We start from the raw sequence: 27998 nt of genomic DNA, 5'->3' as shown, positions 1-27998 counted from the left end.
CCTCCATTGTATAAGAAGCAACCTGGCAGACCTGGCCAAGAAAGCGAGGAACAAATAACCAGGTATTTTCTATTGATTTTCCTAATTCTTTGTTGCAAAATATATATGTGACACTATGTAGAACGGAGCTTCTTCGAAGTAACTCTGGTTAAGAGAACGCGCCTCACGCGCCTGAGAAAAAAGCAAAAGCAAAGAGAGCTCTCTCCCGGCCGAACGCCGCCGCCGCTTCGGCTGCTGCGTCCCGGTTCGGGAGAGGATGGTGGTTCCGGCTAGCAGCAGCGTTCAATGGCAGCGACTCGGTCCGGGATCTGAGAGAGGTTGTTCGAACTTGGAGAGGGCAGATCGATCTAGATCTGTTCTGGCTTCGGGGGCGAACACAGGGGTCTGCAGGCGTGATTCTGTGTTGTTTCTGGAGCAGTTGGAGTGGCTCTGGGACACGGATAGCCGGCGGCGAACAATGGAGGCTCAGGAGGCAGTTTCGATCTGGGTTCGGGTGGAGCTGGATCCGATCTGGATTTGGGGATGGACGGGGGTCTGCAAGTGCGATTCTGTGTTGTTTCTAGGGCAGTTGGAGTGGCTCTGGGACACGGATGGCCGGCGGCGAACCGTGGAAGCTCTGCGGCAACTAGGGGCTGGGGGTCGGTCGCTGTGATCCCGATCTGGTCGGTTCTGGATCGGGTTTTGGGCACCGATCGGGTTGAAGAAGGGCCTGCATAGTGTCGTGGTAATACGGCGGTGCAGGGTTGCTGCGCGGCGGCGTCGGTCTACTCGGGGGCGGTCTGGTACCGGCGGTTGCAGATCGATGCTTGCTTGGTGGGCTTCTGCTTTGGGCCTCTGGGAGAGATGGTGGATGGGCCGGGCTTCGGCTGTTTGGCTTTGCTGCTGTTTTTTATTTTATGTTAGTTTTATCTCTGTTTATTGCTTTGTTTGTTTAGTTGTTTGCTGTTTGTGGGTTGCTTTGCGCATGCTGCGCGAAATAAGTCCCTGCATTCGTTGTGTAGGGATCGTTGGGCTTTTTGCCCGTGGGTGCACTCTTTGTGCCTTGTCTGCTCTAGGGTGGCGGCGAGTTCTTTGCTTTGTCAAATGTTCGCTGCCTCCTAGTGGCAGGGTGAGACTTCTTGCCACTGGATGGAGATTCAAGTGGCAACATGATAGGAAAGCTGGTAGTATGGAAATTACACTTTGCTGCATTAATGTTGCAGATCGAGTAATCTTTCCGTTGTGTCACCGCTGGGAAGCAAATAGAACCATCTGTCGCGCGTTCTTTGCTAGCTGGTGTGGATTGGAGTACAAGTTTTTAGTTGAGTCGTCGCATGAATTTTTTTCTGGATGTACTCTAGTTGCATATTGTAATCTGGGGTTTAGGCACAATGTCCCCCCCTTGTATTCTCCGGTTTCATTAATGAAGGCTTGAGGGCAGCCGCACCGGCCCTTGTTTCAAAAAAAATATATATATATATGTGACTATTTATAAATTTTTAACTGAGAATGTTATATATTGACTAGGTAAGGAACCAGTCCCACCGGCTGCTGAACAAACAATTAAAGCTTTCCAAGACTTACTATCAGGTTATGCATTGTAGACTACGCGAAGGAGAAGGCTATAATATGAGGAGCTGCATTAAGAATCCAAATTTAAAAAACTACACTACTAGAACAGGTAGGACTCAATAGGCATATATATGCCATAGCTTGTGCTATCATTTAAATCTGCCCTTGAAAGTACATCATGTGCCTTTCACATGTCAAAATTTAACAGAAAAGGAAAAGTGAGCTGCAATAACACAATCCCCGGCCCCTTGTTCCTAAAATAGACCCCATCCCATATTGACCGACTAGTTTGCAAACCCTAGTAGAATAGTTGAGGAACTGCATGAATATTAATATATCAGGAAAAAGACCTGGCTAGCTCCGAGCTCCATTAATCGATCATGGATACTAGAGTTTAATTAGTACGAATTCTCATCATAATCTTGAATTCTTGATGACAACGAACATTGATTCATGCAAGCACTTCGTCATTTACCTGACTCATATATAGCACCTCATGAGTATATAAGCTGCAGTTTAATTTTTTTTTTTTTAATTTGCCGCAAATTAAATAATAAAGGTTTGATCACTCCCTTTCTTTTGTTCATCTCAAGTAATTGTAATATTGCATTTGCGTACTGCCTTTAACTAATTACATAATTACAACTATAAGACGTGTGTGTATAGTTATAAGTCAGCTATATTCACATTGAGGAGGCATTTATGCACAAGGCATGTTCTTCTACTGGAATACATGTGTTTGATTTTCTATAGTAGGATAGGATTCAGTTATCTACAATGAATTGATGAACTATATCTGCGTTAAATTATATTTCCAGTTTTCTGTTTTGGTCGAACCAAATAATTTTCACAAGAAAGGAACAGGGATCCAAATTAAAACACAAGAAGGAGGTGCCGGGGTCGTGATTGAATGATTTGGGGGAAGTTGTGCATGTGGTGGCTAATGCCTTAGCTTCCTTTTTCTGGTGTCTCTTCTCCAAGACTAATGTAAATTCCGGCAATTTTACATGGTTACAACTCGCTTTAGAGCTGGATATTACTCATTAAATTGGAAGTGGAAGGTAGTTGCACTCTATTGTAATCTTTGAATTTAAATGAATCTGAAAAGAAAAGAAAATTCATCTGTTCTTCAACAAACTCCAGCCTCCCAGTGTTAGGCTAAAGTGCTAAACCACACCCTGAAGCTACTTAAATACTCGAAATTTTCGCCACAGTTGGCATATACTGTATCTTTATGATAAGAATCATTAGACAATACTACAAAGTTTTCATTTCCCAACCAAGGAAGATATCATAGTCCAATAATTACAACGACAAAAACTTTTCAGTAGGAATCATCTAGGCTAGACCATGCAAGCCCTAGAAGACACATACAATCGATTTGAGAAACATTTATTATTTGGTTAAGATCTTAATTTAATCTTTGTCCACTGACGATCAGAAACTGCATCTCATCAGCCATGCAATCTTTGGCTAAACGGTCTTACGCAATCTAAAAAGAGAGTTGACTGGCTAGGTCTTGGGATAAGATTATATTTTTCAATTTTTCATATGCGTAGAACTACAAACTGTTTTAAGCAACTGTGCAATACTAACAATGCCTTAACGAAGTGAAATGTATCGAATGCAATTATGCAAAACTGATGTATTGTTACATGCATGTAAAAGTCATAGAAGTATATGGACAACAAAGCTTGTTAGAGCTGGCTAGCTATATTGGCTTCGGAGAAGTGATATTTTGAGTATTAATCAATGATAATCTAGAATGAAGAGATTCTAAGGATTCGATGATGGTGAAAATATGCAAAATAAAGAAGAAATTCTAGAAAGGGTAGTTTCGTAACTGCATCACCTAATCAGCCCTAATTTGGGCTATTAACAATATATATAGGACCTAATTGCATTCGCTTCGCCAACCTCTTCATCTTCTTATTCTTATTCTTCTTCTTATTTTCATTTCTTATTTGGCCGTTGATCCGTAGTTGAATCATGTATTTGTTTTGTCGTTTACAATCTCACACTCTAGTCTCGATAGATTTGTATCGAGTAATAGAGCCTGATCGAGTTCATCAATTATTTGGATTTCTGTCTCGTTCCTCACCCTATATTCAATCCATTTATATCGGTTGGGTGGGGGAGATCTTGCATCCAACGAGCAACAGCAACAGCAACTCATATTTCGATCGATTTATATCGAGTAATGGAGTTAGGGTTGTCCAATTGCATGGGTCAATTAATCAATTATTTTTCAATACATGTATGTATGTTGAATGGTGAAGTTGGGCTAGGGTTGTGTTGTTTCTTAGATCAAAAACATCATGTTTTGCTAATTCGATCTCGATCGATCTTGCTCTATTTTATTTTATTTTTTCATTGCTCATTTTCGATTGATTCATACCGATCCATTAAATGGAGTTCGGGTTCTTTATTATATTGGACCAAACGACATCGTTTTGGTGTCTTTGTAGTGACCAATCACGAACGTCCTGGTATTCCAATCGTGCGGCTTTGCTTTGATCCTGAGTAAGAGGCCCGAAGGTTCTAGAAATAGAAAAAGAACGACATGTTGTGTACATCCCCCAATGTATCTTGGTCTCTAACCCTCCCTCCCAGTCTTGAGAGGAGTCGTTTGGGTTTCTTCATTTCATCTCTGCGTTCGTCTCTGCGTTCTTGGCTTGGTCTCTCGTTTCTCTCAAACCCTAGTTGTCATAATCGTCACTTACGGAGGTTTGACTTTACAATTTGCACTCTGAAACCCTAAAGCCCTAATTTTGTTCTTCATTTTAGCTTAAAATGTGCATTGTTGTCAGATTTTTAGGGGTTTTAATTTGTTTGAATTTCATGTTTGTTCCTTGATTTTGTCTACCGATGTGCTAGTCTACATTCAGATTTATGTTTTATCTTGAATTTCAGTGAGTGCTGTACTTTGAGCCTTTGATCCTTCGTGCTATGTGGTGTCTTAGGGAGAAATCATGAGAGTTGCTACATTTTGAGTCTTTGATTCTTTTACATTTTGCCTTCACCTCCTACTATAATTACTACTCCACTTTCCTTCCATGATAATGTTGTTGTGCATCGAAATCTTGTTGTCCGTGGAAATCTTGTTGTCTATGGAAACATTGTTGTCCATGGAAACTTTGTTGCCCGTGGAAACCGTATTGTTGAGCAACAAGTGGAGCATACTGGTGATCAGACTAGCAAGCAACAAGGTGAGGAGACTGGCGATTAGCAAGGTGTTTAGAATACTGGTTGAGTAGACTGGATGGTTTAAGCTTAGATTTTTTTTTTTATTTAGCTATTATGACAATATATCGAACGAGCAACAGCAACTCATATTTCGATCGATTTATATCGAGTAATGGAGTTAGGGTTGTCCAATTGCATGGGTCAATTAATCAATTATTTTCAATACATGTATGTATGTTGAATGGTGAAGTTGGGCTAGGGTTGTGTTGTTTCTTAGATCAAAAACATCATGTTTTTCTAATTCGATCTCGATCGATCTTGCTCTATTTTATTTTATTTTTTCTTTGCTCATTTTCGATTGATTCATACCGATCCCGTAAATGGAGTTCGGGTTCTTTATTATATTGGACCAAATGACATCATTTTGGTGTCTTTGTAGTGACCAATCATGAACCCTGATATTCCAAACGTGGCCTGAAGGTTCTAGAAATAGAAAAAGAACGACATGTCGTATACATCCCCCAATGTATCTTGGTCTCTAACCCTCCCTCCCAGTCTTGAGAGGAGTCGTTTGGGTATCTTCATTTCGTCTCTGCGTTCTTGGCTTGGTCTCCCGTTTCTCTCAAACCCTAGTCGTCATAATGGTCACTCACAGAGGTTTGTCTTTACAATTTGCACTCTGAAACTCTAAAGCCCAAATTTAGGGTTTAGGGTTTCATCCAACGAGCAACAGCAACTCATATTTCGATCGATTTATATCGAGTAATGGAGTTAGGGTTGTCCAATTGCATGGGTTAATTAATCAATTATTTTTCAATACATGTATGTATGTTGAATGGTGAAGTTGGGCTAAGGTTGTGTTGTTTCTTAGATCAAAAACATCATGTTTTGCTAATTCGATCTCGATCGATCTTGCTCTATTTTATTTTATTTTTTCTTTGCTCATTTTCGATTGATTCATACCGATCCCGTAAATGGAATTCAGGTTCTTTATTATATTGGACCGAACGACATCATTTTGGTGTCTTTGTAGTGACCAATCACGAACCCTGGTATTCAATCGTGTGGCTTTGCTTTGATCCGGAGCGAGAGGCCCGAAGGTTCTAGAAATAGAAAAAGAACGACATGTCGTATACATCCCCCAATGTATCTTGGTCTCTAACCCTCCCTCCCAGTCTTGAGAGGAGTCGTTTGGGTTTCTTCATTTCGTCTCTGCGTTCTTGGCTTGGTCTCCCGTTTCTCTCAAACCCTAGTCGTCATAATCGTCACTCACGGAGGTTGGTCTTTACAATTTGCACTCTGAACCCCTAAAGCCCTAATTTAGGGTTTACGGTTTCATCCAACGAGCAACAGCAACTCATATTTCTATTGATTTATATCGAGTAATGGAGTTAGGGTTGTCCAATTGCATGGGTTAATTAATCAATTATTTTCATTACACGTATGTATGTTGAATGGTGAAGTTGGGCTAGGGTTGTGTTGTTGCTTAGATCAAAAACATCATGTTTTGCTAATTCGATCTCAATCGATCTTGCTCTATTTTATTTTTTCTTTGCTCATTTTCGATTGATTCATACCGATCCCGTAAATGGAGTTTGGGTTCTTTATTATATTGGACCAAACGACATCATTTTGGTGTCTTTGTAGTGACCAATCACGAACCCTAGTATTCCAATTGTGCGGCTTTGCTTTGATCAGGAGCGAGAGGCCCGAAGGTTGTAGAAATAGAAAAAGAACGACATGTCGTATACATCCCCCAATGTATCTTGGTCTCTATCCCTCCCTCACAGTCTTGAGAGGAGTCGTTTGGGTTTCTTCATTTCGTCTCTGCGTTCTTGGTTTGGTCTCCCATTTCTCTCAAACCCTAGTCGCCATAATCGTCACTCACGAAGGTTTGTCTTTACAATTTGCACTCTGAAACCCTAAAGCCCTAATTTAGGGTTTACAGTTTCATCCAACGAGCAACAGCAACTCATATTTTGATTGATTTATATCGAGTAATGGAGTTAGGGTTGTCCAATTGCATGGGTCAATTAATCAATTATTTTCAATACATGTATGTATGTTGAATGGTGAAGTTGGGCTAGGGTTGTGTTGTTTCTTAGATCAAAAACATCATGTTTTGCTAATTTGATCTCGATCGATCTTGCTTTATTTTATTTTATTTTTTCATTGCTCATTTTCGATTGATTCATACCGATCCCGTAAATGGAGTTCGGGTTCTTTATTATATTGGACCAAACGACATCGTTGTGGTGTCTTTGTAGTGACCAATCACGAACCCTGATATTCCAATCGTGCGGCTTTGCTTTGATCCGGAGTGAGAGGACTGAAGGTTCTAGAAATAGAAAAAGAACGACATGTCGTATACATCCCCCAATGTATCTTGGTCTCTAACCCTCCCTCCCAGTCTTGAGAGGAGTCGTTTGGGTTTCTTCATTTCGTCTCTGTGTTCTTGGCTTGGTCTCCCTTTTCTCTCAAACCCTAATTGTCATAATCGTCACTCACGGAGGTTGGTCTTTACAATTTTCACTATGAAACCCTAAAGCCCTAATGTAATTTATTCTTCATTTTAGCTTAAAATGTGCATTGTTGTCAGATTTTTAGGGGTTTTAATTAATTTGTTTGAATTTCATGTTTGTTCCTTGATGTTGTCTACCGATGTGCTAGTCTACATTTGGATTTATTGTTTGATCTTGAATTTCAGTGAGTGCTGTACTTTGAGCCTTTGATCCTTCGTGCTATGTGGTGTCTTAGGGAGAAATCATGAGAGTTGCTACATTTTGAGTCTTTGATTCTTTTACATTTTAATCCTTCGTGCTATGTGGTGTCTTAGGGAGAAATCATGAGAGTTGCTACATTTTGAGACTTTGATTCTTTTGTGATGTGAAAGGGTTACATTAGAATAATGCTAGTGAGAAATCCTATTAAGCTTCATTTAGTTGTTGGTTATGTGAACTTTTACTCTCTATGATTGTCAACTTTTCAGGATATGGAGGACAATGGTGATTCTGATGCTCCCAAGCATAATGGTTCTTATCAGTGGCAGATCTAGGGTCCAATTCTTGTCTAGGCTAATTATAAGTGCACATTTTTTTTTGTTTTTTTTTTTTTTGAGGTTTGGAACTTAGTGGGAGGCTCATCCTCACGCCTTTATTATTTTCAATCAAAACATACAACGGAGAGGACATAAAACCAAACCCCCTAAATTAAAAACTACAAGCATACATTTGTTGTAAAACAACAATAAGCTAACTAAATCGTAGAGTCCCACTCACTTCAAACTCCGCAATCATTGCAAATTTACAATGTCAGCTGAAATGGGAAGCTCAAGTGAAATGGAATCAACCAGAGGGCAACTCAATGTAATACGCCTAATACCCAGAATTAAAATATAAGTGGTCAAGTGGCTCTGAGGTTAAATTTGGTTCTTAAATCAGTGAGAGAGCATAGAGATGCAAATGATTAATAAAAAAGTTGAGCAACCCACATTAAGAAAATCGAACAAGACAAGAAATTGGCGTAAAGAAGAGTGAGAGAAACCTTGGGCAGTCGAGCACTGGATCGGGCAATGGAAGGGAGAGGTGGAGAAGAAAAGGCGGAGGAGTGTCTGATATTTTCGTTGAGTGAAACACTGAAACATAGGCGAGGAGGTGAAGAGAGGAGAGAAGCACTCAACGTCTCGACCACAGAGGAGAGAAGTGAGCTGCTGTGGCTGGGGGAATACGCGACTTTTACCTCCCAATTAAAATTTTTTTTTCCTTTGGATATGGGCTGAAGGTGTACACACACACACACACACACACACACACACATATATACATACTTAGTGGTTTTTTGCCCAAAAAATTGTCTAGGCTTGAGCCCATACAGCCCTCAACTTAGTTCCGCCCCTGGTTCTGATGCTCCCAAGACCCCAGCCAAGATCAAGCGATACATTCCTGCCTCTCTCTTCCGAGGGTTCCGACATTCTCTTACTCTTGGGCAAGAGCAGGGGAATAAAATTGCAACTTTGGAAGAGCATATGGATGTTGTAGGGTAAGTAGATATATACATGAGTCAGTTGAGTGCCGCAAAACATGTCTCATGCCATTACTTTGTACTAACAGTTTTTTCTTTTACTGCTGTTTGTAGCCATCAAGAGCGTTCAGTATCACCACCAGTACGTAGTACAAGTAGGACAAGTCTTTTTGTCCACCAGCTGCAGAGGTTTTCTCCTCTTTTGATTCTCCTTACCATTGGTGGCTCTGTATATCTCACTGGTATGAGCTCATCTGCTTTCTAAGCCCCCCTGGTACCTCAACATCAACCTGTCACACCGTCAGTTGTTTATTCTACCTATTCAATGGTCAGGGGAGACAGTTCTTCTATGGTTTCTTTGTTTTCCAATCGGGTAACGTCTGTACTTGGTACTCTATTTGTTCAATCTCAAGGTTTTCAACGGGTTGTCTTTTCTTGGTTGAGGTTTTTCTGGTTTCATTTCCTCTCTCTTTCACCCTCAATGCAGCTTGTTGCACTTTGTGTCATACATGCATTGTGTGTCATCGCACTGTATAAGTGTCTTTCTCTTGGGTGGGGGGCTACAGGATATCTGTTCAATCGTCTCTATGATTTGTTCCTCAAAGTGCTCACCTACATGTTTCCCTCATATTTTCCTTCACCTCCTACTATAATTATTACTCCACTTTCCTTCCCTGGTAATGTTGTTGTGCGTTGAAATCTTGTTGTCCGTGGAAACCTTGTTGTCTATGGAAACATTGTTGTCCATGGAAACTTTGTTGTCCGTGGCATGGAAACCGTATTGTTGAGCAACAAGTGGAGCATATTGGTGATCAGACTTGTGAGCAGACTAGCAAGCAGCAAGGTGAGGAAACTGGCGATTAGCAAGGTGTTTAGAATACTGATTGAGTAGACTGGATGGTTTCAGCTAAGATTTTTTTCTTTTATTTAGCAATTATGACGATAATGTCAGACTGGATTGTTGATCAAGTTGGTTCCGCGACTGAGCTAAACTAGAATAGCTGATTATCTTTTTCATTGAACTACCAACTGTTAAAACATACAAACCAACACTTCTTAATTACATCTTTACTTACAAAAGACAGGAAGTTCTATTCATTGTACTACAAACAATGGATTTTAGTGCAGCTACTGGGAAGTAGTGGTAGTAGTTACTGTTGCTGAGGGATTTTCAACTACAAGCTCATCTGGTTTCTCTTCAATACGAAGTAGGGATGGCAATGGGAAGGGTAAGGTAAGGGGATTGAATTACCATTCTCATACCTGACTTCATTCCCCATCCCTTACCCGCCCCAATCCCCGTAATAAGATACTGGGGATTCCCCGTCCCCGTCCCCGTCCCCGTCCCCATTGGGGATTAGGTCCATGTTCCCGCCCCAATCCCCGTTAACAATATTACTAATTTACTATATAAAAATTCATACAAATAATTTTGGATTGTAAAATATGAAGCTAAAATCAAACATCAAAATAAAATAAATTTTTTATTTCAATCAAGGAAAATTGACATGTTGATAAAGATCTTTTATTAAAAGAATCTTCCTTTTTTTTTGAACATATTTATTAACACAATGTAAATATTGACAAAAAGATGAAGTTTACATAACTATTTATTTATAAATAATATCAAAAATATATATAATAAATAATATATATATATATATATATATATATATATATATATATATATATATATATATTTATTTCAGATAATTCTTATTAAGTGGGTATGGGGATGGGGATTAAAATACCATCACCGCCCGTACCTGATTTTAAAATTCGAATACTGGGGATCTCCATCCCCGTTACCCGATTTCTCCCCGTTAGGGTCGAATACCCGATGAAGATTTTTGCCATCCCTAATACGAAGTTTTTTAGTAGAGCAGAGTGATTGAGGAGCCGTCAAGTAGCTTCAAAAGTGAGACTCCTACTTCAACAATGTCAAAATGGCTCGCATAGAACAGCTCACTCACTCATGTCCTCGTATTCCAATTTTTGTTCACCCTTGTTAAATTCAAACCACATCTTTGATTTGCAGAGATTCATAAAAAAGTACCACACAATTCCAAACAGAGTCATCAATGCACTAACCAAATAAACAGCTTTGGTAGCCACAGCCAGAACATAGACCAAAAACCCTGATGGAATCAAGCACATGACGATCAACCCTCTCATGCCCATTGGAACTTTAAATGGCCTTCCTAGACCTGGAAACTTCACTCTCAACCAAAGAAAAGATGCAAATTCTAATAGCATTCCCAAACTGTACAGGAAATTGGCAGAAGATATAATGTCTGCGAAATCCAAGTAAGAAACCGATAGTGCGAAAACTGTTGAAATGAGAATTCCTAACCAAGGTGTGTTGAACCATTTGGACCGTGACCCAAAAATTAGCGGTGAAATCCCCAAGTCTGCCATGCCCAAAAGCTGGTATGCACAGCTACTTAACTGAGCTTCAAACAGTCCAATGACTGATAAAACAGCACCAATTTCGATCCAGTATTTCAACCATTTGCCAGCAATCACTTCTCCAGCTGAAGCTAAATATCCATCAACCCAATCTTCTTGTTCAAGTGGAATAGCACCAGTTGCAGCTAGGAGAGGAACTATGTACCCCAAACATGTGAGAATGCCAGCTGAAAAAAGTGCTTTTGGGTACATCTTTTGGGGTTGTTCAACTTCACCAGCTAATGTACTAGCATTGTCCCAAAAATTTAAGTTCCAGAATAAGGTGTTTATATACAAAGTCCAATCCTTTTCCACACCCTTTTGACCCAAACTGATCCATCTGCTAGGATCAATCTTGGGAATTGCAACCAAAGACATTACTATAAATGGACATAGTGACACTATTCCTAAACCTACTGCAGTGTAACCAACAATACTCAAACCAGAATAATTCAAACATGAGAGCACTACAGTTGATACAAATATTGCGAAAAAACGAGGAAGGCCTGAAGAGAAAATTGGGATTACCAGCTTGAGATAGTCAACACAAAGAATAGGATATGAAGCTAAATTGATGACTCCACTGAGGAATTTCCAAGATCCCATTAGGGAGCCCCAGAAGGGTCCAAAGGCCTGGTGTGCCCAGATGACAAAACCACCATTTCCGGGGAAGGCGGTGGCCAGCTCAGCGGTGACAAGGGCCTCAGGGATGCTCCAAATGAATGGGAAGATGAGGAAGCCAAGAATGGCAAAGAGTGGACCAGCTGCACCAACTGCTGGTTCTTCACCATAAGGACCTCCAGAGACCTCAAAATAGATAAGGAAAACTAGTGGGATAAGGGCAAGTTTTTTGGGATTCTTGGTGGTAATTTGAGGCTGTGATTCTAGTTCTTGTTGTTGATGTTCAATTAGGGATTGGGAGCTTGTAGAAGAATCTGAGGCTCCCATGCTCATGAGCCTTTGGATTAATTTCTGGAATGACAGATTGTGATAACAGAACTTTAATCATATTCAAATGGGATTTAGGTGATTTGGAATTATGTCACTAAACAATGAGGGACCTAAGTTTGAAAGGTGGTTGGAAAATATTAGAAATGCAAGTTGCTTCAAACTTTACTATTACTGTTGTTACATGATAGAAGAGTGTGATTGCCTCAAACTTGGAAGATAAAAAGCGACATCCAATGATATCAGTATAAATATCTCAGGGCCTTGCAAGATTTTTGCTTTCTATTTATTTACAGTCAACAAATCACTCAATACCATTCTATGTAAAAATAAATTTACCTTATGCTAAATGTTTCAGCTTGAACATAATGACATGATGATAGACTAAATAGTACCTATGAACATGAAAATAGCAACTAAGAATCAAACTAGTTAACATTGTTCATTAGGTAAATATTGAATGCTTTTAAAATGACTTTACAAAAACAAAACTGTAAAATGCTGTTTCGAGAGTCAAGCATATGAGCAGTTCAAATAGCAGTAATGGATGGCTATATATAACTCATCGGATTAATTGTAAACGAATACTTGAATCATCACTGTTTCAAAGCTTTCTATTTAGATCAAAATTCTTGTTCCTTCTCCCTGACTCACTGATCAGTGAGGAAAGTAAAAATAAAGCCTAAGCTGCCAAACTACTTTCAAATATCTCACTAAAACACGTGAAAGTGTGAAACCCAGTAATCGATCCTGGGCTCCTAATAGATTTTTAGAACATTAAAAATTATTTTAAGCTCATTGGAGCTTTTTCAATCTCAGTTGTAGGCTGAGGCCTATAGACCTAGTCCAAAGCAGTCATCCTCAAATCGTAGATTGATACTCTATGAGACCTTCATTAAAGTGATCAATTACATTGATTACAATTGTATGAAATTTGCAACACACACATCATCTTTCTGTTAGGCTTGATAGTACTGTTACTATCCCATATTATATCAGTGGAAGTTTTTATGCTTACTGGGTTACCTCAGCTCATTCCAGAAGCTACATATCAGGACGTGTCAGAAATCTAGTGAAGGAGTTGGAGATTTCAGCTGTTAAAAGTTTTCAGCTAGTCATAGCTAGTATAAATACTGATGTACTGTAGTTGGTTCATTAAGCAAGAAGACATTTACAGAAGCAGTAAAAAATTTCTTCTCTGTTCTTCGTGTATCTTCATCCATTTCAATCACCAATCTTAAAAATTTATCATTTTCCTACTAAATATCTTCTGCAATAACTATCCATTACTATCTTCTTAGGAAACTTGGTATAGCTTTTAACTTGCACCACATGAATATCACCAACATTTTCTTTTGTTGTATACCAAGAAATTTCCTAGAAAGAAGCAAAATCAACAAAAGAATACATGAGGGGTGAAAGGAGGAAACAGTTTGCTTAATCAACTATGTATTTTTGCACATGGGAAGTATATGCTGCATGGGAGTATAATAGGTTGTAGTACAAACTACCCTTTTCTCACAACAAGCTATAACATTGTAGCATGGGAGTATAATAGGTTGTAGTACAAACTACCCTTTTCTCACAACAAGCTATAACATGTACCAACCTCGAGCAATTTCCAAGAAAGAAGCGAAATCAATACAAACTACAGAGAGCAGAAGCATAACGATTAAGAAGCTATACCAAGTTATATGGCTACCTAGCCTGAATGTTATATATGCACAATGAATAACTAGCAAATTTGACACCCAATCCAAATTTGCATCAAAACATCAAAGCCACCATGAAAACATCCCAACATTCTCCTAGTTCAGAAAAGCTTCTTGAAGGTGAAGAAAAACAATGCCTAAAAGAACCTCCAGCTATCACTAAGATCACAACCAAAAAACTAGCTTTCATCCCATTACTCTGCCTCATCTACTTTCAAGTCTCTGGTGGCCCTTATGGCACAGAAACCATGGTTGGTGCTGGGGGTACTTTCTATGCAATCCTTGGCATCATATTCTTCCCAATCCTCTGGAGCGTTCCCGAGGCCCTCATCACTGCTGAACTGTCCACCGCCTTTCCCGGCAATGGTGGCTTTGTCATATGGACTCACCAAGCCTTTGGTCCCTTCTGGGGCTTCCTCATTGGGTTTTGGAAGTTCCTTAGTGCTGTCATAAACTTATCTTCATACCCTATTATCTGTTTACGCTACATTGATCCAGATCTTCCACTTTTCTCCTCAAGCACACCTCACTATCTTGTAATCTCTGTTTCGACTCTGTTTCTCTCTGTTCTCAACTTTACTGGTTTGCATATAGTGGGTTATGCTTCAATATCTTTGGGGATTCTGTCATACCTGCCCTTTTTAGTAATTACTTGTTTTGCAATTCCCCAAATTGATCCTAGCCACTGGGTACTTTTAGGCCAAAAGGGTAAGAAAAAAGATTGGCCTTTGTTCTTTAATACCCTCTTTTGGAACATGAATTGTTGGGACAATGTTAGTACTTTAGTAGCAGAGGGTGTTACACAACCCTCGAAAACATTACCAAAAGCATTTCTCTCAAGTGGATTGATCACTTGCTTTGCTCATTTAGTACCTCTTCTAGCTTCAGTTGGGGCTATGAAAATTGACCTAGATGATTGGGTTGATGGATATTACACAGTTGTGGCAGAAAAAATTGTGGGGAAAAAATTCAAAAGGTGGGTTAGGATTGGAGCCTTTTTATCTGGTATTGGTGTTTTTCAGTCCCAGCTGAGCAGTTGTTCATATCAGCTTCTAGGTATGACTGAATTAGGGTTGTTACCAACATTTTTCAGTGCACGGTCCAAACGGTTCAACACTCCTTGGGTGGGGATTCTGATATCAACAGTGATATCGATCTTAATTTCAAGTATGAAATTCAGACATGTCACATCATTAGTGAATGTTTTCTACAGTCTGGGGATGATGTTCGAATTCGCAGCTTTTATTTCCTTGAGGATGAAGTTTCCAGAAGTGAATAGGCCCTTCAAAGTTCCACTTACAAAGCTGAGGAGTCTGATAGCAATGTGCTTCATTCCATTTGGGTTTTTATTGTATGTGGTTTGTGTTGGGCAGCCAATTGTGTTTTTGGTGGTTGCTTTGCTGACCATGTTGGGCATTCTTTGGTATTTCTGCATGAGGATTTTCCAGGCTAAGATGTGGCTAGACTTCAACCATGTTATGAAAAAGCTAGCAGATTATGAAAATTTGGGGTAAGTTTATTGTGTATGCTGGTCTTTTTCTTGTAAAAAATTATGATTTGCATACAAAATACTGACTCCATCTTTTTCCCTCTGGTTGTTTTTGCAGCTACTATGATCAGATTGTGAAATAAAGTGGTTTACAATCACAAATTCTTCATTGCTATTCTGAAGAAGAGTGCCAAGAATATAGCTGTACATTGTAGTAGAACTATATAAGTTTGATGTAGTACTATTATTCCTTATCATGTACCTTGTCAGAAAAATAAAGCAAGAAGCATTATGTGGTTTGCAAATAATTGGTTTAGCACCCAACTGTTGGACCAGTTAGGTACTCATAATTTTCTGACCTTCTGTTGTGGGGTTGAACTCTTCTAGAAGCTGTTGTATCCTCTATATTTCTTTTTTAGATTAGATTTATGAATTGAGAAACTTCTTATGCTAGGCATCTAACTTTACTGATTCTATTACAACTATAATAAGCAAAACCCAAGATTGAAACCAAAAATGAAAAGAAACAGTTCTTTATTTTCATCAACATAATGATCAAGCAGATAGATCAAGTGACTGCAAAATGTCTAAGCCAAAATAATAACATAGATACAATAACATAATGGTCAAGGAGTTAGATCAAGTGAGCATTTGTAAGCCAAAATAACTAACTTCAAAACAACCAAAGCCACATATTGGAACAGAAAGCTGAAACCTCGAAAATGAAGAAGGTGCAATCAATGAAGCACAACCCTTCTTTACCCAACTCGGAGGGATATTATGAATTTATTATGACAGAGAGCTTCTAGAAGCACATTTCATTTCCCTTGAGGGGGCTTACCATGTGAAGAGAGAAAGTAGAGTCTTCAATTTCACCAAGTCTTCTCACCTTCAAAAACAAACAATTCATAAGCTCCACCTTTCCATCATATCTCATCAAATCCCATTTGCAACCTTTGTTTCTCAAGTGACTGACACCAGATGATGATGACTCACTCCAAGTCGGCCTCTTGCGTCAAGACTGAGCAAGTAACTATAATTAACAAACTAAAAACTCACCGAGAAAAAATCCAAACTTATCCTCTCTGTATACACAAGAATTTCAATTTCTTTTTGTTTTTTTCTTCTAAATTATCAAAATTTCCGTAATTAAACATGATTGAAATCTAAAGAAATATATTCAAAATAGTATTTGCATACCAATTTATGGTGATATTTATTAGTGTTTCCAACCGATATCCGATTTTCCATAAATCTAAAACACCGACCTTTTCCTAAATCGATATCCCACTTTTTCATATCTAATGAAATACCGAAATCTCAGATTGTGAACTGAATTTGATCGTGAGTCATAAAATCAGATCAAACGCCATACGCTAAGCACGTGAGCCTTATCCTCCACTTGGCCGCAAATCCAGCTTCAATCTGATAAAAAATCAGGACCATCAGTTACACGCCACGTGTGAGAGGGACCCCCCGGAGCTAGGTTAGGACTAGCAGCCAATCAGATACCTATCAATTTTGGGGTTCTATTATTATCTTTGCCCTTATCCAACTCTCTCTCTCTCTCTCTCTCTCTGTGTTTCCTTGTTCCAGTTCACTGAGTCCAGAGCCTTATCCTAGCTTTAGCCTTCATCATATTTTGTAACAGCTACTCGAAAAAACCTTATCTTGGGTCCACTCTATCTCCCATAGCCAAACCCAAAGCTAAAGCTAAAGCTAAAAAAAAAGTTATTCGCCTTCTAGAAGGCTAACCTGGATTCTTTTCCAGCATCTGCTTTTGCTTCGTGAGAGAGTAATTGATTTCCAATTCACATTTTCCCTTCATTTCCTCTCTGGTTCTATAAATACCCAAAACTTTCATGTCCTCCAGCAACCCACACCCACAAAAAAAAGTCACCCTTTGATGCATAAAGATCAATTCTTGGCTGAAATGGGGATTCCTAAAGTCCCCGAGTGGATTCCGGGCCTGCAGGAAGAGCTCGGCCTCGAGTGCCTGACCCGGCTTCCGTACTCGGCCCACCCGACCGCCTCCCGGGTCTGCCGTCCGTGGCGGTCCTTGCTCGAAAGCGAGGACTTCTATCGCCACAGGAAGCAGAACGGGTACACCCGAAACGTGGCCTGTTTGGTCCAGGCCGTTGCCGTTGCAGTTGCTGTCGAATTGAACACGGGCCCCAAATCGGGTGCCGGAGGCTCGCCGAGTTACGGAATCGCCGTGTTCGACTCGGTGAGTGGGACCTGGGAGCGGCTCGACCCGATTCCCAAGTACCCGAATGGGCTGCCGATGTTTTGTCAGGTGGCGAGCTGCGAGGGGAAGCTGGTGGTGATGGGCGGGTGGGATCCGGCGACGTACAAGCCGGTCACCGACGTGTTCGTGTACGAGTTTACGACGTGTCGTTGGAGGAGGGGGACGGCAATGCCGTCGAAGCGGTCGTTTTTCGCGATCGGGTCGCGCGGGAGTCGGGTTTACATTGCGGGCGGGCACGACGAGAGCAAGAACGCGCTGAATTCGGCGTGGGTTTACGATCTGAGGCGGGACGAGTGGGCCGAGTTGACTCAGATGAGTCGGGAGCGGGACGAGTGTCATGGGTTGGTGATCGGGGACGAGTTCTGGGTCGTGAGCGGGTACGGGACGGCGAGCCAGGGAGCGTTTGAGGGCGGAGCGGAGGTGTTGGATCTCGGGTCGGGTCGGTGGAGGCGGGTCGAGGGCGCGTGGGAGGAAGGGCAGTGTCCGAGGGCGTGTGGGGGTGGAGTTGGGAGAGATGGGAGGCTGGTGAGTTGGGCCGAGTTTGGCGCGGCGGTCCGGGTCGGGACCCGTGGGGTGAATCTCGGGTCCCGGGTCCTGGTGATGGGTTCGGAGTACGATGGCGGGAGCCAAGGGGTATTCATGAAGGATGGGCAAAATGGTAAATTAGAGAGGGTTAGTGTGCCTGAAGAGTTTTCTGGGTTTATTCAATCAGGCTGTTGCGTTGAGATTTAGAATTTAAGGATATGTGACAAATTGATACATGAGTATGTATAATTTTGAGAGGAGAATGTGCAGTATACTTTCATTTTAATTTTGATAATGTTAATGCAGTTTCGTAAAATTATTTTGATTTTATTTATTGCCAAATTGTTAGATATCTCACGCGTTAATTTATGATAAAAGAATAACTGATAATTTTTTGTCACGTATGTTAAAGATATTGGCTTATAACCACTGCAAGTGGCTTAGTGGTTCTTGCCTAGTTGGGTGTGCTCCCCAACCTAGGTTCGAACCCCGAAGCTGTCAAAGTGGCGAGGCACTGTGCTGCAATGCACAGTTGGAGCATTTCACATGCGCCGAAGGGGTTTATCTTGAGCCTAGGAAGCCTTTGGATTCCCCTTGACAAAGTCAAAAAAAAAAAAAAAAAGATATTGGCTTATGAGCTCATGAGTTGTCACCTTACCACCAAATTTAGCTCGAGGGTTTAATAAGTAGTAAAAAATTTGTTGAGGGGGGCCCTGTAGGGTTTTCAAAAAACACTTTTGTTGACAGCCTTTGAAAAATGGTGAATCAAATTGTGATCATTTCCAATAATTCGTTGCTTGATCTGACTCTGAGTGTAAGATTGATACTTGAGGCGTCTTATGAGTCAAGCCGGTAAACACTAAATCAAATACAAAAAAAATTGTTAAGGGTCTTCAAAAGTTGGTGAATTAAACTGTGATAATTTACAACTATGTATTAATTAATCTGATTCGAGAGTTGGATAGATATTCAAATTATAATTTCAAAAGTGACGAAAACTCTTGCAAACTTCACATGGCAAAATCTCGAGATACAGTGAGTGCGAGTTTGAGACCTTCAATTTTGAGATTGATAATATATGTAGCCATGTAGGAATTGAAACAATTGGGAGTAGAGTTAAAAAACCATGTAAATACAGAAGGTAATGATTGTATTTTGTTTTTTGTATCATGTATATTGAGTATGTGCATTTTATCTTTTGATAGTGTCTTTCCTTTTCAGTGCAAATATCTTCTTGTTATTTATGCAATATACAATGTATATCGAGTAGTGTATCACTATTTTTCTTTTGATGTCGTGATTACTGTCTTTCCTTTTCAGTGTAAACATCTTCTTGTGATACCTGCAATGCAAATTGCTGTTGATGGTGACTATCATGACTATCATGTAATGCTGGGAAGCTATGTCAAATTGAGCCAACCAAAATTTAGATGACTTGGGAAGATTGGGTAGAATTTGGACCTGATCTTGGTCTAATTTTTTCAAACCCATCACCATCACATAATGTATTTTCGAATCTCATAACGAACTTTCGTTATGGGTCTTTAATGAAGATAAATCAAATGTTAATACGATTTTGAGATTGCGAGGCATAACAATTTTCTAAAATTACCCAAGTAGTATGAGAAGAAGTAGAATGGGCTACCGTTGTCCTCGGGGTTCACAACATTTGATTTTTGAGAATCGATGCTTCATACTGGGGGTTCACAACATCAATCACTCGTCAATGATGCCCATCAGGAAGATGAGAACAATCTAATCGAGCAAGCCAAAGAGAATAGACTGAATAGTTGTTACGGTCAAGTTTTTTTTTTTTTTTTTTGATCAAGAAGAAACTTCATTAATAATGAACTGGATACAATGAGTTTTGGCATCATCTCATACACAGAAATGGCCACTGGACTTCACGTTGGAACTCCAACATGACTGACTAACGGAGCCAAACAAGCCCCGACTCAACTACAGACTTAACTTGCACTACAATTAAAAGGCACAGACAATAGGCGCAGGCACACAACTTTGTCAACACTAACTCGCCACCCAGAGTCCTCCTGACCTGCCCTTGATCGACCAAGTCTACACTAGTTGTGACTTCAAACCCGACCAAACAGAAATGCTAGACCGTCAGACCTGAGACTAAATTAAACCGAAGACCATTGCCACCTTAATGTCAACACCTTCAATCCACAAATGCTCCAAATCGCCATCACCTCCGACTCGAGATCAGACAGGAACAATCCCACTAGAAGGCCAAGGATGATTGTCTATGCCAGTATGCCACCGCTGGACATTTTCGCCACCGCTGCTGACCTAACTCCAGAACAGGAACGACCTCTAGACTGCTGAATAGAAGATTGTCTATGCCACAATTGCAGTGCACCAGACCCAACAGCTTGATGCAGAACAGATGGCAGCCCAATTTGAAGAACAGTTGGATCGTGCTAAATGAGGAAAACGAAAAGTGACTAGTAGACGCGAAACAGCTCCTCGGAGTCCGTTTGGGACGCACCTTACCTTTCCGGAAAGGGAATCGCCCCAGAAATCAAACTCGTCGCTATGCCACGACCTGTGGCCTTTTTCGGGCTTTCGGGGTCCTTTAGGGCCTCAAAACTGCATTTTTCTATTTTCCGGTGTTTTGGTTTTCCTAGTTATTTTCGGGTTGTTTTCGTTTTTACCCATGGGCTTTAGGGTTTCATTGTTAGTCTCCCTAGGCCCTAGGGTTTATTTTATTATAAATAAGCCGCCTTAAGGCTGCAGAACGCATCTTTTTATCTTTTATCAATCAAATTGAGATTATTCTCTTTTATCTCTGGTGGACTCCAGAATCTTTGCTTAGGTTTATTGCTGGTAAACCTAGTTTATCATTCCGACTGCGTCACAGCTAAAACTTAAAACAAAACCTAGAAAGTAACTTATTGCTGAAAAACAAACCAAAAGAAACTAAACCCTAATTTAACATGCAATAAAACAAAAATTAAAATTAAAACATTATTAATGAAGAGGAACAAAAATAGAGATGTATTGCTTGTTACGGTCAAGCTTGATGGATGAGAGATTAGTCACGGTGGGAACAAAAATAGAGGAAGAGCCGAAGAGGTATCCACGGAACTGGAGGAAGCCACGAGAGAAAGGGTAGGAAAAAAAGAAAAAATAGTATAAGGTCGTTTGACGCTTTAGAGCACCATATAAGAAACAAAATGAATCAATCAGTACACAGGCTTTGATCATATATTATAGTATTTATATAGAGTTTGATTCCTATACAAACTAAATCTTAACATGCTTGATACTCGAGTAAAAGATACAGAGAGAGATAGAACTTGAAGAGAAAGCAGGAGCCTTAGAACTTTCAGGAACATGTGCAGACGTGGCACTTTGCTTAGAGCGTTCGTTACTCGTTAGTATCATCTCACTCGAGACTAGGATGTATACTTTGAATTGACTTATGAGTAAACACCAAGCCAAACAAAAAAATTCGTATGAACAACTGATCAGCAACTGCATGGTAAACCTATAGTGTTCCAATCCCCAGTTGATCAACCCAATACAAATTTAGGTAGGACCCTTTGTTAGAGTTTACAGTTGAATTTTGTTTTATTTTAGGGCAAATAATGTTCATCGATCTCACCTTTTTTTTTTGTCATAAATAATGTTCATCGATCTCACCTTGTGCATGGTAGAAAGTACAAGAGTAAGCTCCTTAGTCCTCTTACCACAAGTCCACATTCCACAACTACTTCGGCGGTAAGATCGATCCCACTAATTACTGTTTGGTCTAAACAAACTTTCCAACATGATTCCCACGGATGAATCTAACTTTCGAAGGCCAAGTCTAACTTAAAACTATTTGTAACTACGTGAATCTAACAAAGTTACCGGCTTCGAAATATTAATACTCTAAAGCACTGTATTGTTTTCATTTGCGCATTCTCCAAAGTCAAACGCTTCACAAGTTGTCCCTGAAAGGCTGAAATGTCAGTGAAGATTGTATGAACTTTACTTACTGTTTCAGCATGTTCTGCAAAATCAAATGTCGAAGGCAGCTTAAATGATAGTGATGACTGATGACTGATGAGGAATATATATAAGGACTAGATAGAGGAGCATGGAAAAGAAGACACAGTGAAATGCTGCCGACACTATTTTATAGTGTTTTGTCACATCGATCTCTATTGTTGTTTTTCAGATTGCGCGCAGAAGCTACAGAGAGACAGCTGCATTGAACAAGTTCAAGTGGATTCCGTTAGAGCTCTTCTTTTTGCGTTCTATGGTCGCTGCTTTCTCTCTGTAGATAGCAGATTTTGTAGGGCTGATTAGTTTCTTAATTGCTTTGGGCTGGCAGCCCTTGTTGCCCCTCTTATGCCTTTGGGCTTTAATGATTTCCCTTTATGACAGAAAAAAAAAAAGTGGATTTTGTTAATGCTATGTAATTATTCAGATCGAAAACTTGTTTAGGATTGTATTAATTTAGTTGACAATGAACTATTCTAATCCAACTTGTATCAAATGAAACATTTTATGTCATGCAATGACTAGTACATATCTCAACATGAAGCACCCATGACCACCAACCCCTAGAGCTAATAGCTAGCTAAGTAGTCAGTAGCTAGCTGCCTCGATCTGTTTTTTTTTTTTCCTCTTCTTCTTTAATTAACTCATGAAGCACCCCAATGACCTAGCCAAAGGCAAAGAATTAATATTTGTACTTGCACTTGGGATTCTCTCTATTTTGATTATGAGATGTATTTGAATCAATTTTAGTCGTGTATTACAAATTTAAGAGTTATAAATCTATAAAATGACTCCGTATACATCTAAAAAAGCGTTAATCGTAATTATATATTTATCTATGGACTTGGAATTCATTATTTTATCTTTTTTGTTTGGATGTATTTAAATTAATTTTAATTGTGTATTACAAATTTTAGAGTTATGAATTTATTTTTTTCTTCTACTCAGACTTGCACCTTTAAATTCACAATATATGATAACACAATTAATACACTATAATAGGGTTACCACTTGGTTTGGTAATTACCAAACCGACTGAATACCAACCGATATTTTAAGTTTGGTAAACTAATTTTTGGTAACAGAAATCGATAAAACTGAAATTGAAAATTACCGAAAAAGTTAGTTTGGTTTTGATAAATACCGAATCTATCGATAATCTAAATATTAGCTTTATATACTATAGTTTTCTATACACATATATGTATATTAAGAAATAAACATAAAAAAATTCATAATAGTATGAACATTACTACATATACTACATTAATTGTACATGTATTTTAAGTAAATTGGTCAAAGATGCTTAAATAACCTAGTTTTATTAAAAATGGCTAAAACTTAATGTCATATGTACAAAAGAAAGCTATAATAAGTAAATGAATACAAAGCTTATGATTATAAAATTGAAAAACCTAGTATGTTTCATTCTAATTTATATTACAAAGAATTAGTTATTTTAAAGTTGGTAATACCGAAAACCGAAATATTGAATTTAGTAGATATGATTAACAACCGAAAATTTCGGTTGGTAATTGGTAGCTCAATTTTGAAACCGAAAGGTTTGGTTTTGAAGTTGGTAATACTTATAAGTCTATAACCGATTCAACCCGACCGAGTGACAGTCCTACACTATATCAACACACAAAATTTTAAGCATCAAAGTGCAATACATTCTTTACAATTAATTAGATTTCATCAGTGTGGTCCACTAATTAATTAGCAAGCCAAATGAAGCAGAGTGCCAAAGCAAACTTGAAGCAAAATATGCATGATACTTGCTAGGTGAGTTGGTGTCTATAGCCAATAAATAGCCATGTAAATCAATCTAAACCGTACCACTTCCGTAGCCAATTACTCTGATCACTAGCTTCCAAGAGACTAGTATAAGCTTTTTTTCATCCCCAATTCTCAAATTGTAGAAATGGCACCATCTATAAGCCAAACCATCACAGACCCTTCAGATCTCACTGATTTTGTCATAAACAAAGGCAATGGAGTAAAGGGTCTTTCCCAAATGGGACTCAAAAGCCTCCCAAAGCAATATATCCAACCCCTTGAAGAAAGAATGAGTATGAATATGACAAAAATGCCTGAAGAATCCATTCCCATCATTGACATGTCAAACTGGGAAGACCCGAAAGTGGCAGAATCAATTTGCAATGCGGCAGAGAAGTGGGGGTTCTTTCAGCTACTCAACCATGGTGTGCCCATTGAAGTCCTTGAGCATGTCAAGGAAGCAACTCACAAGTTTTTTGAGATGCCAGCTGAGGAGAAGTGTAAGTTCTCGAAAGAGCATTCGTCTTCAAACAATGTCCGGTTTGGGACAAGCTTTAGTGCTGAAGCAGAGAAGGCACTGGAGTGGAAAGACTGGCTTAGTCTCTTCTATGTTTCTGAGGATGAGGCCTCTGCACACTGGCCTCCACTTTGCAAGTAAGCAGTGAAATCTACGTAGACAGGTTTTTCTTCTGGCAATCAAGCGTTGAACATAATATAAGTGATATGCCGACATGGTATCAGTTTTTAGGTTCCAAATAGTTCTTGGCTCGATTTTTCGGTTTTCCCACTTATATGCAGGCCCGGCCCTGAGACATTTAAGGCCCGGGGCGAAGAATAAAATTGGACCCTTTATATAAAAAAAAAAAATTTCATCGGCCTGCTACTGCTTTATTCATTTCTTTGGATTTCCTCCCTCCTCCTGCTACTGTTTTATTTGGGGCCCCTCGTTGCACTCTCTTTCTCTTTAGTTTTTTTTCACTCTCTCTCTCTCTCTCTCTCACACGTTGCCATCCACCAATCAAGGGTGAGCATGGCATATTTAGTCAACCGACCCTTTTTACAAAAAGAGAAAGAGACAAGCTTTTTGCATCTCTCAGACAACAATTTTTTTTTGCTCCATGGGCTCTGGGCTATCGCCCAGCTTGCCCTGAGCCAGGGCCAGGCCTGCTTATTTGTACATTCATTTATGGTTAAGATGAGGCGTTGAACATAATGTAAGTGATAATTGCCGACATGGTATCAGTTTTTAGGTTCCAAATAGTTCTTAGCTCAATTTTCCGGTTTTTCCACTTATTTGTTCATTTATGATGATTAAGATGAGGACGTCGTACCTATATGTTTTGTCAATGTTCCATATATATATATCTACGACGTCCTCATCTTAACCATATATAGGTACGTACCTATATAATTAAGATGAGGACCAGAGTCGTCCCTGGTTATAGGCCCAATAAGCCTGCGCCTAGGGCCCCGATTTCATGGCCCCTAAAAAATTGCAACTCCCTCATTGCGGACGTCGTACATTTATTTATTAATTACATGAACTAATGATTGAAATTTTTTTTTTTCTAGGGCTGAAGTGCTCGAATACATGAAGAGGACAGACGTACTCATAAAACGACTCCTAGAGATACTGATGAAAAGGCTAAACGTGACAGTAATAAACACAACCAAAGAACCACTTCTAATGGGATCCAGGCGAATTAACCTCAACTACTACCCCGTTTGCCCAAACCCTGAGCTGACAGTTGGAGTTGGGCGTCACTCTGATGTCTCCACACTCACAATCCTCCTTCAAGACTACATCGGAGGGCTTTACGTCCGAGCTGAGACTACTGATGAAGATAGCTGGGTGCATGTTCCTCCATTGGAAGGGTCATTAGTGATCAACGTTGGTGATGCACTGCAAATAATGAGCAATGGAAAATACAAGAGCGTCGAGCATCGAGTGGTTGCTAATGGAAGTAAGACTAGAGTTTCGGTTCCCATATTTGTGAATCCGAGGCCATCGGACGTGATAGGGCCTCTGCCTGAAGTGCTTGAGAGTAGTGGGGAGAAAGCATTGTATAAGCAAGTTCTGTATTCTGACTACGTCAGGCATTTCTTCCGGAAGGCTCATGATGGGAAGAGTACAGTTGACTTTGCCAAAATCTGAAGGTAATTTCACTCAGAACTGGTCCTAAGATTCTAACGGCCTGAGGCAAAAAATTAAAATTTGTCCTTCGATATATATATATATACACACACATATACACACACATACGTTACACACACACACACACACCAAATAACAATATAAAATCATGTATTTTGAATAAAAATCAGTCCATAGATCGAGAACATGCAGAAGACTATTGTTTAGCTTGCCTCGATGGTCTTTAGTTAATGTTTATATTTCTATTGGGTGTGTGTGTTTGGTGGGGTGGTAAGGCTTTGGTCTCATATATAAGAGGTCAGGAGTTCAAGCCCCATCAAGGGTGGGAATGGGGTGGGTTTTTTTTTTTTTTTTTTTAAATGTTTATATTTCTATTATCAAATTTAAGCGTATACTTCCTCGATGGTCTTAATCCATTCTATATGTCATTTTCAGGTTCGAACATTGGTTGGGGAGGAGCATTTCAGCAGCACTTCCGCTAAACCAAAGATATACTTTTTCCCAATTTAACCAAATAAAATATATCTATTACAGATGACATGTATATAGAACGAAATCCTCCGAGGCCCCCGGGGACCCGTGGCCTGAGACTGCCGCCTCAGGTGGCAGCCCTTAGGACCGACCCTGATTTCACTACTATATCGGTATGTACCTTGGGATGTTCCAAGGCTCTTTTGTTTTAAATAAAGAAATGTAGTCCTCATGGTTTTAAAAATAAAATTATTTGCCCAATACTATTCTGTCTAGTGACAATAAGTCTTTTATTTGTAAATGAGAGGTCGTGAATTCAATTCACAGAAGACTATTTGTTGTATGAGTTATTGGTGCAATAAAAACAAAAATTTGTATACGATATAAGAGATGCGACCTGTTGGTAAATTATAATTCCAACATTGTATAGGTCATGGGTTCGATTCTCACTGACATATGTAAGGGTGGGGTGGGTTAAGGGTTTTTTTTTAAAAAAAAAAAAAAAAAAAGAGATGCGATCAACAATGTAATTATCGATAAATATTTTGTAATGACTCAATAATATCTCATGCATTCAATAGTGTTAAGTGCTAAACATAAATTCATCAAAGTCCGACATAAAAAAAGGAATCATAATATATAAGCTTACAAAAGTGGAGATTATAGAAGATATGATTACATTTACTCGCATGGTGAGCAGAACCAGCTAGTTACGTTTACAACATAAATGCTTTGAGCAGTTGTACACGGTGATTAAACCGAGAACTTGTGCGTGGTGGGTGATTCATAAAATATGGCCAGGGCATGCCCATTCTCATTACCTAAGAGAAGGCAGAATTTTCGACCTCTGAGATGGATAAAACTAGAGTACAAATGTTAGCCTCCCAGGGTGGCAAGGAGTAAAGATTACTTCTTCTACTTCACATTCCCGCACGACGTTGTGGAAATCAGATGGACTCCTATAACATCTGGCTGAAAATTATTGAAAAGCAGGTGACACCATCGCGTACCCTCCACAACTAATGTCGAGCCATGAAAATTATTGCGAGGGATGTCCGCCATATCACCTATTCACCTCGTTGTTGTTATTGTGTTATTGTTACTTGTCTCCAAGATTTGTTGCTGCCAAATTCTGTGGTGTCGGAGTAGAACAATGCGGGAGTACTGTACTTACAGGAGAGCAGCTTGGTTCCCACAATTGCGTGGCAGAAATCAGAAGCAAAACCCCCCATTAGTAGAAAATTAGTAAATGTGGTAAGATGGAGGATCCGGAAGAGCTGACCCATACCCCCTATTTCGGGTCAAATACCTCGAAAAGCAGCCTTGGATTATTCTTGGAATGGAAGTAACCCGAGAGAGAGCATGGGATTTTGCCTCCCAGCTCCACCACCAAGGGATTAGCAGGCTTCTCTTGATTGAGCTGGACACTGCAACCGGGAATGGAAGATTGCCCAA

General features: G+C 39.6%; 4 protein-coding genes across 4 annotated transcripts; 3 read left to right on the top strand and 1 right to left on the bottom strand.

Annotated features, from left to right (window-relative positions):
* Positions 1–9745: 9745 nt before the first annotated feature.
* Positions 9746–12265, bottom strand: LOC133731701 (probable polyamine transporter At3g13620). Its single transcript, XM_062159099.1, has one exon. It carries the CDS (start codon positions 12157–12159, stop codon positions 10723–10725), a length of 1437 nt encoding a protein of 478 aa, XP_062015083.1. The 5' UTR covers positions 12160–12265; the 3' UTR covers positions 9746–10722.
* Positions 12266–13794: 1529 nt separating this feature from the next.
* On the top strand, positions 13795–15811 carry LOC133730106 (probable polyamine transporter At3g13620). Its single transcript, XM_062157776.1, has 2 exons — positions 13795–15375; positions 15473–15811. Exons 1-2 carry the CDS (start codon positions 13940–13942, stop codon positions 15495–15497), a joined length of 1461 nt encoding a protein of 486 aa, XP_062013760.1. The 5' UTR covers positions 13795–13939; the 3' UTR covers positions 15498–15811.
* A 1106-nt stretch (positions 15812–16917) lies between these two features.
* Positions 16918–18457, top strand: LOC133730107 (F-box/kelch-repeat protein At2g44130-like). Its single transcript, XM_062157777.1, has one exon. The coding sequence runs from the start codon at positions 17261–17263 to the stop codon at positions 18332–18334; it is 1074 nt and encodes a 357-aa protein (XP_062013761.1). The 5' UTR covers positions 16918–17260; the 3' UTR covers positions 18335–18457.
* Positions 18458–23965: 5508 nt separating this feature from the next.
* Positions 23966–26559, top strand: LOC133728016 (feruloyl CoA ortho-hydroxylase F6H1-3). The gene is made up of 3 exons (XM_062155437.1): positions 23966–24571; positions 25490–26074; positions 26508–26559. The coding sequence occupies exons 1-2, from the start codon at positions 24063–24065 to the stop codon at positions 26070–26072; spliced, it is 1092 nt and encodes a 363-aa protein (XP_062011421.1). The 5' UTR covers positions 23966–24062; the 3' UTR covers positions 26073–26074; positions 26508–26559.
* Positions 26560–27998: the final 1439 nt, after the last annotated feature.

This window comes from Rosa rugosa, chromosome 2 (genome assembly GCF_958449725.1).
Source record: "Rosa rugosa chromosome 2, drRosRugo1.1, whole genome shotgun sequence".
Classification (NCBI taxonomy): domain Eukaryota; kingdom Viridiplantae; phylum Streptophyta; class Magnoliopsida; order Rosales; family Rosaceae; genus Rosa; species Rosa rugosa.
Note: the sequence above shows the minus strand (reverse complement) of the source record. Positions and strands in the feature narration are given on the sequence as shown.

What these genes read in the sequence shown, in the direction of transcription:
- LOC133730107 (XM_062157777.1), top strand. Translation starts at nt 17,261, where the DNA reads ATGCATAAAGATCAATTCTTGGCTGAAATGGGGATTCCTAAAGTCCCC.
- LOC133731701 (XM_062159099.1), bottom strand. Translation starts at nt 12,159, where the DNA reads ATGAGCATGGGAGCCTCAGATTCTTCTACAAGCTCCCAATCCCTAATT.
- LOC133730106 (XM_062157776.1), top strand. Translation starts at nt 13,940, where the DNA reads ATGAAAACATCCCAACATTCTCCTAGTTCAGAAAAGCTTCTTGAAGGT. An exon ending in GCAGATTATGAAAATTTGGG is followed by an intron (nt 15,376 to 15,472) that starts GTAAGTTTATTG and finishes TTGTTTTTGCAG; the next exon opens with CTACTATGATCAGATTGTGA.
- LOC133728016 (XM_062155437.1), top strand. Translation starts at nt 24,063, where the DNA reads ATGGCACCATCTATAAGCCAAACCATCACAGACCCTTCAGATCTCACT. An exon ending in CACTGGCCTCCACTTTGCAA is followed by an intron (nt 24,572 to 25,489) that starts GTAAGCAGTGAA and finishes TTTTTTTTCTAG; the next exon opens with GGCTGAAGTGCTCGAATACA.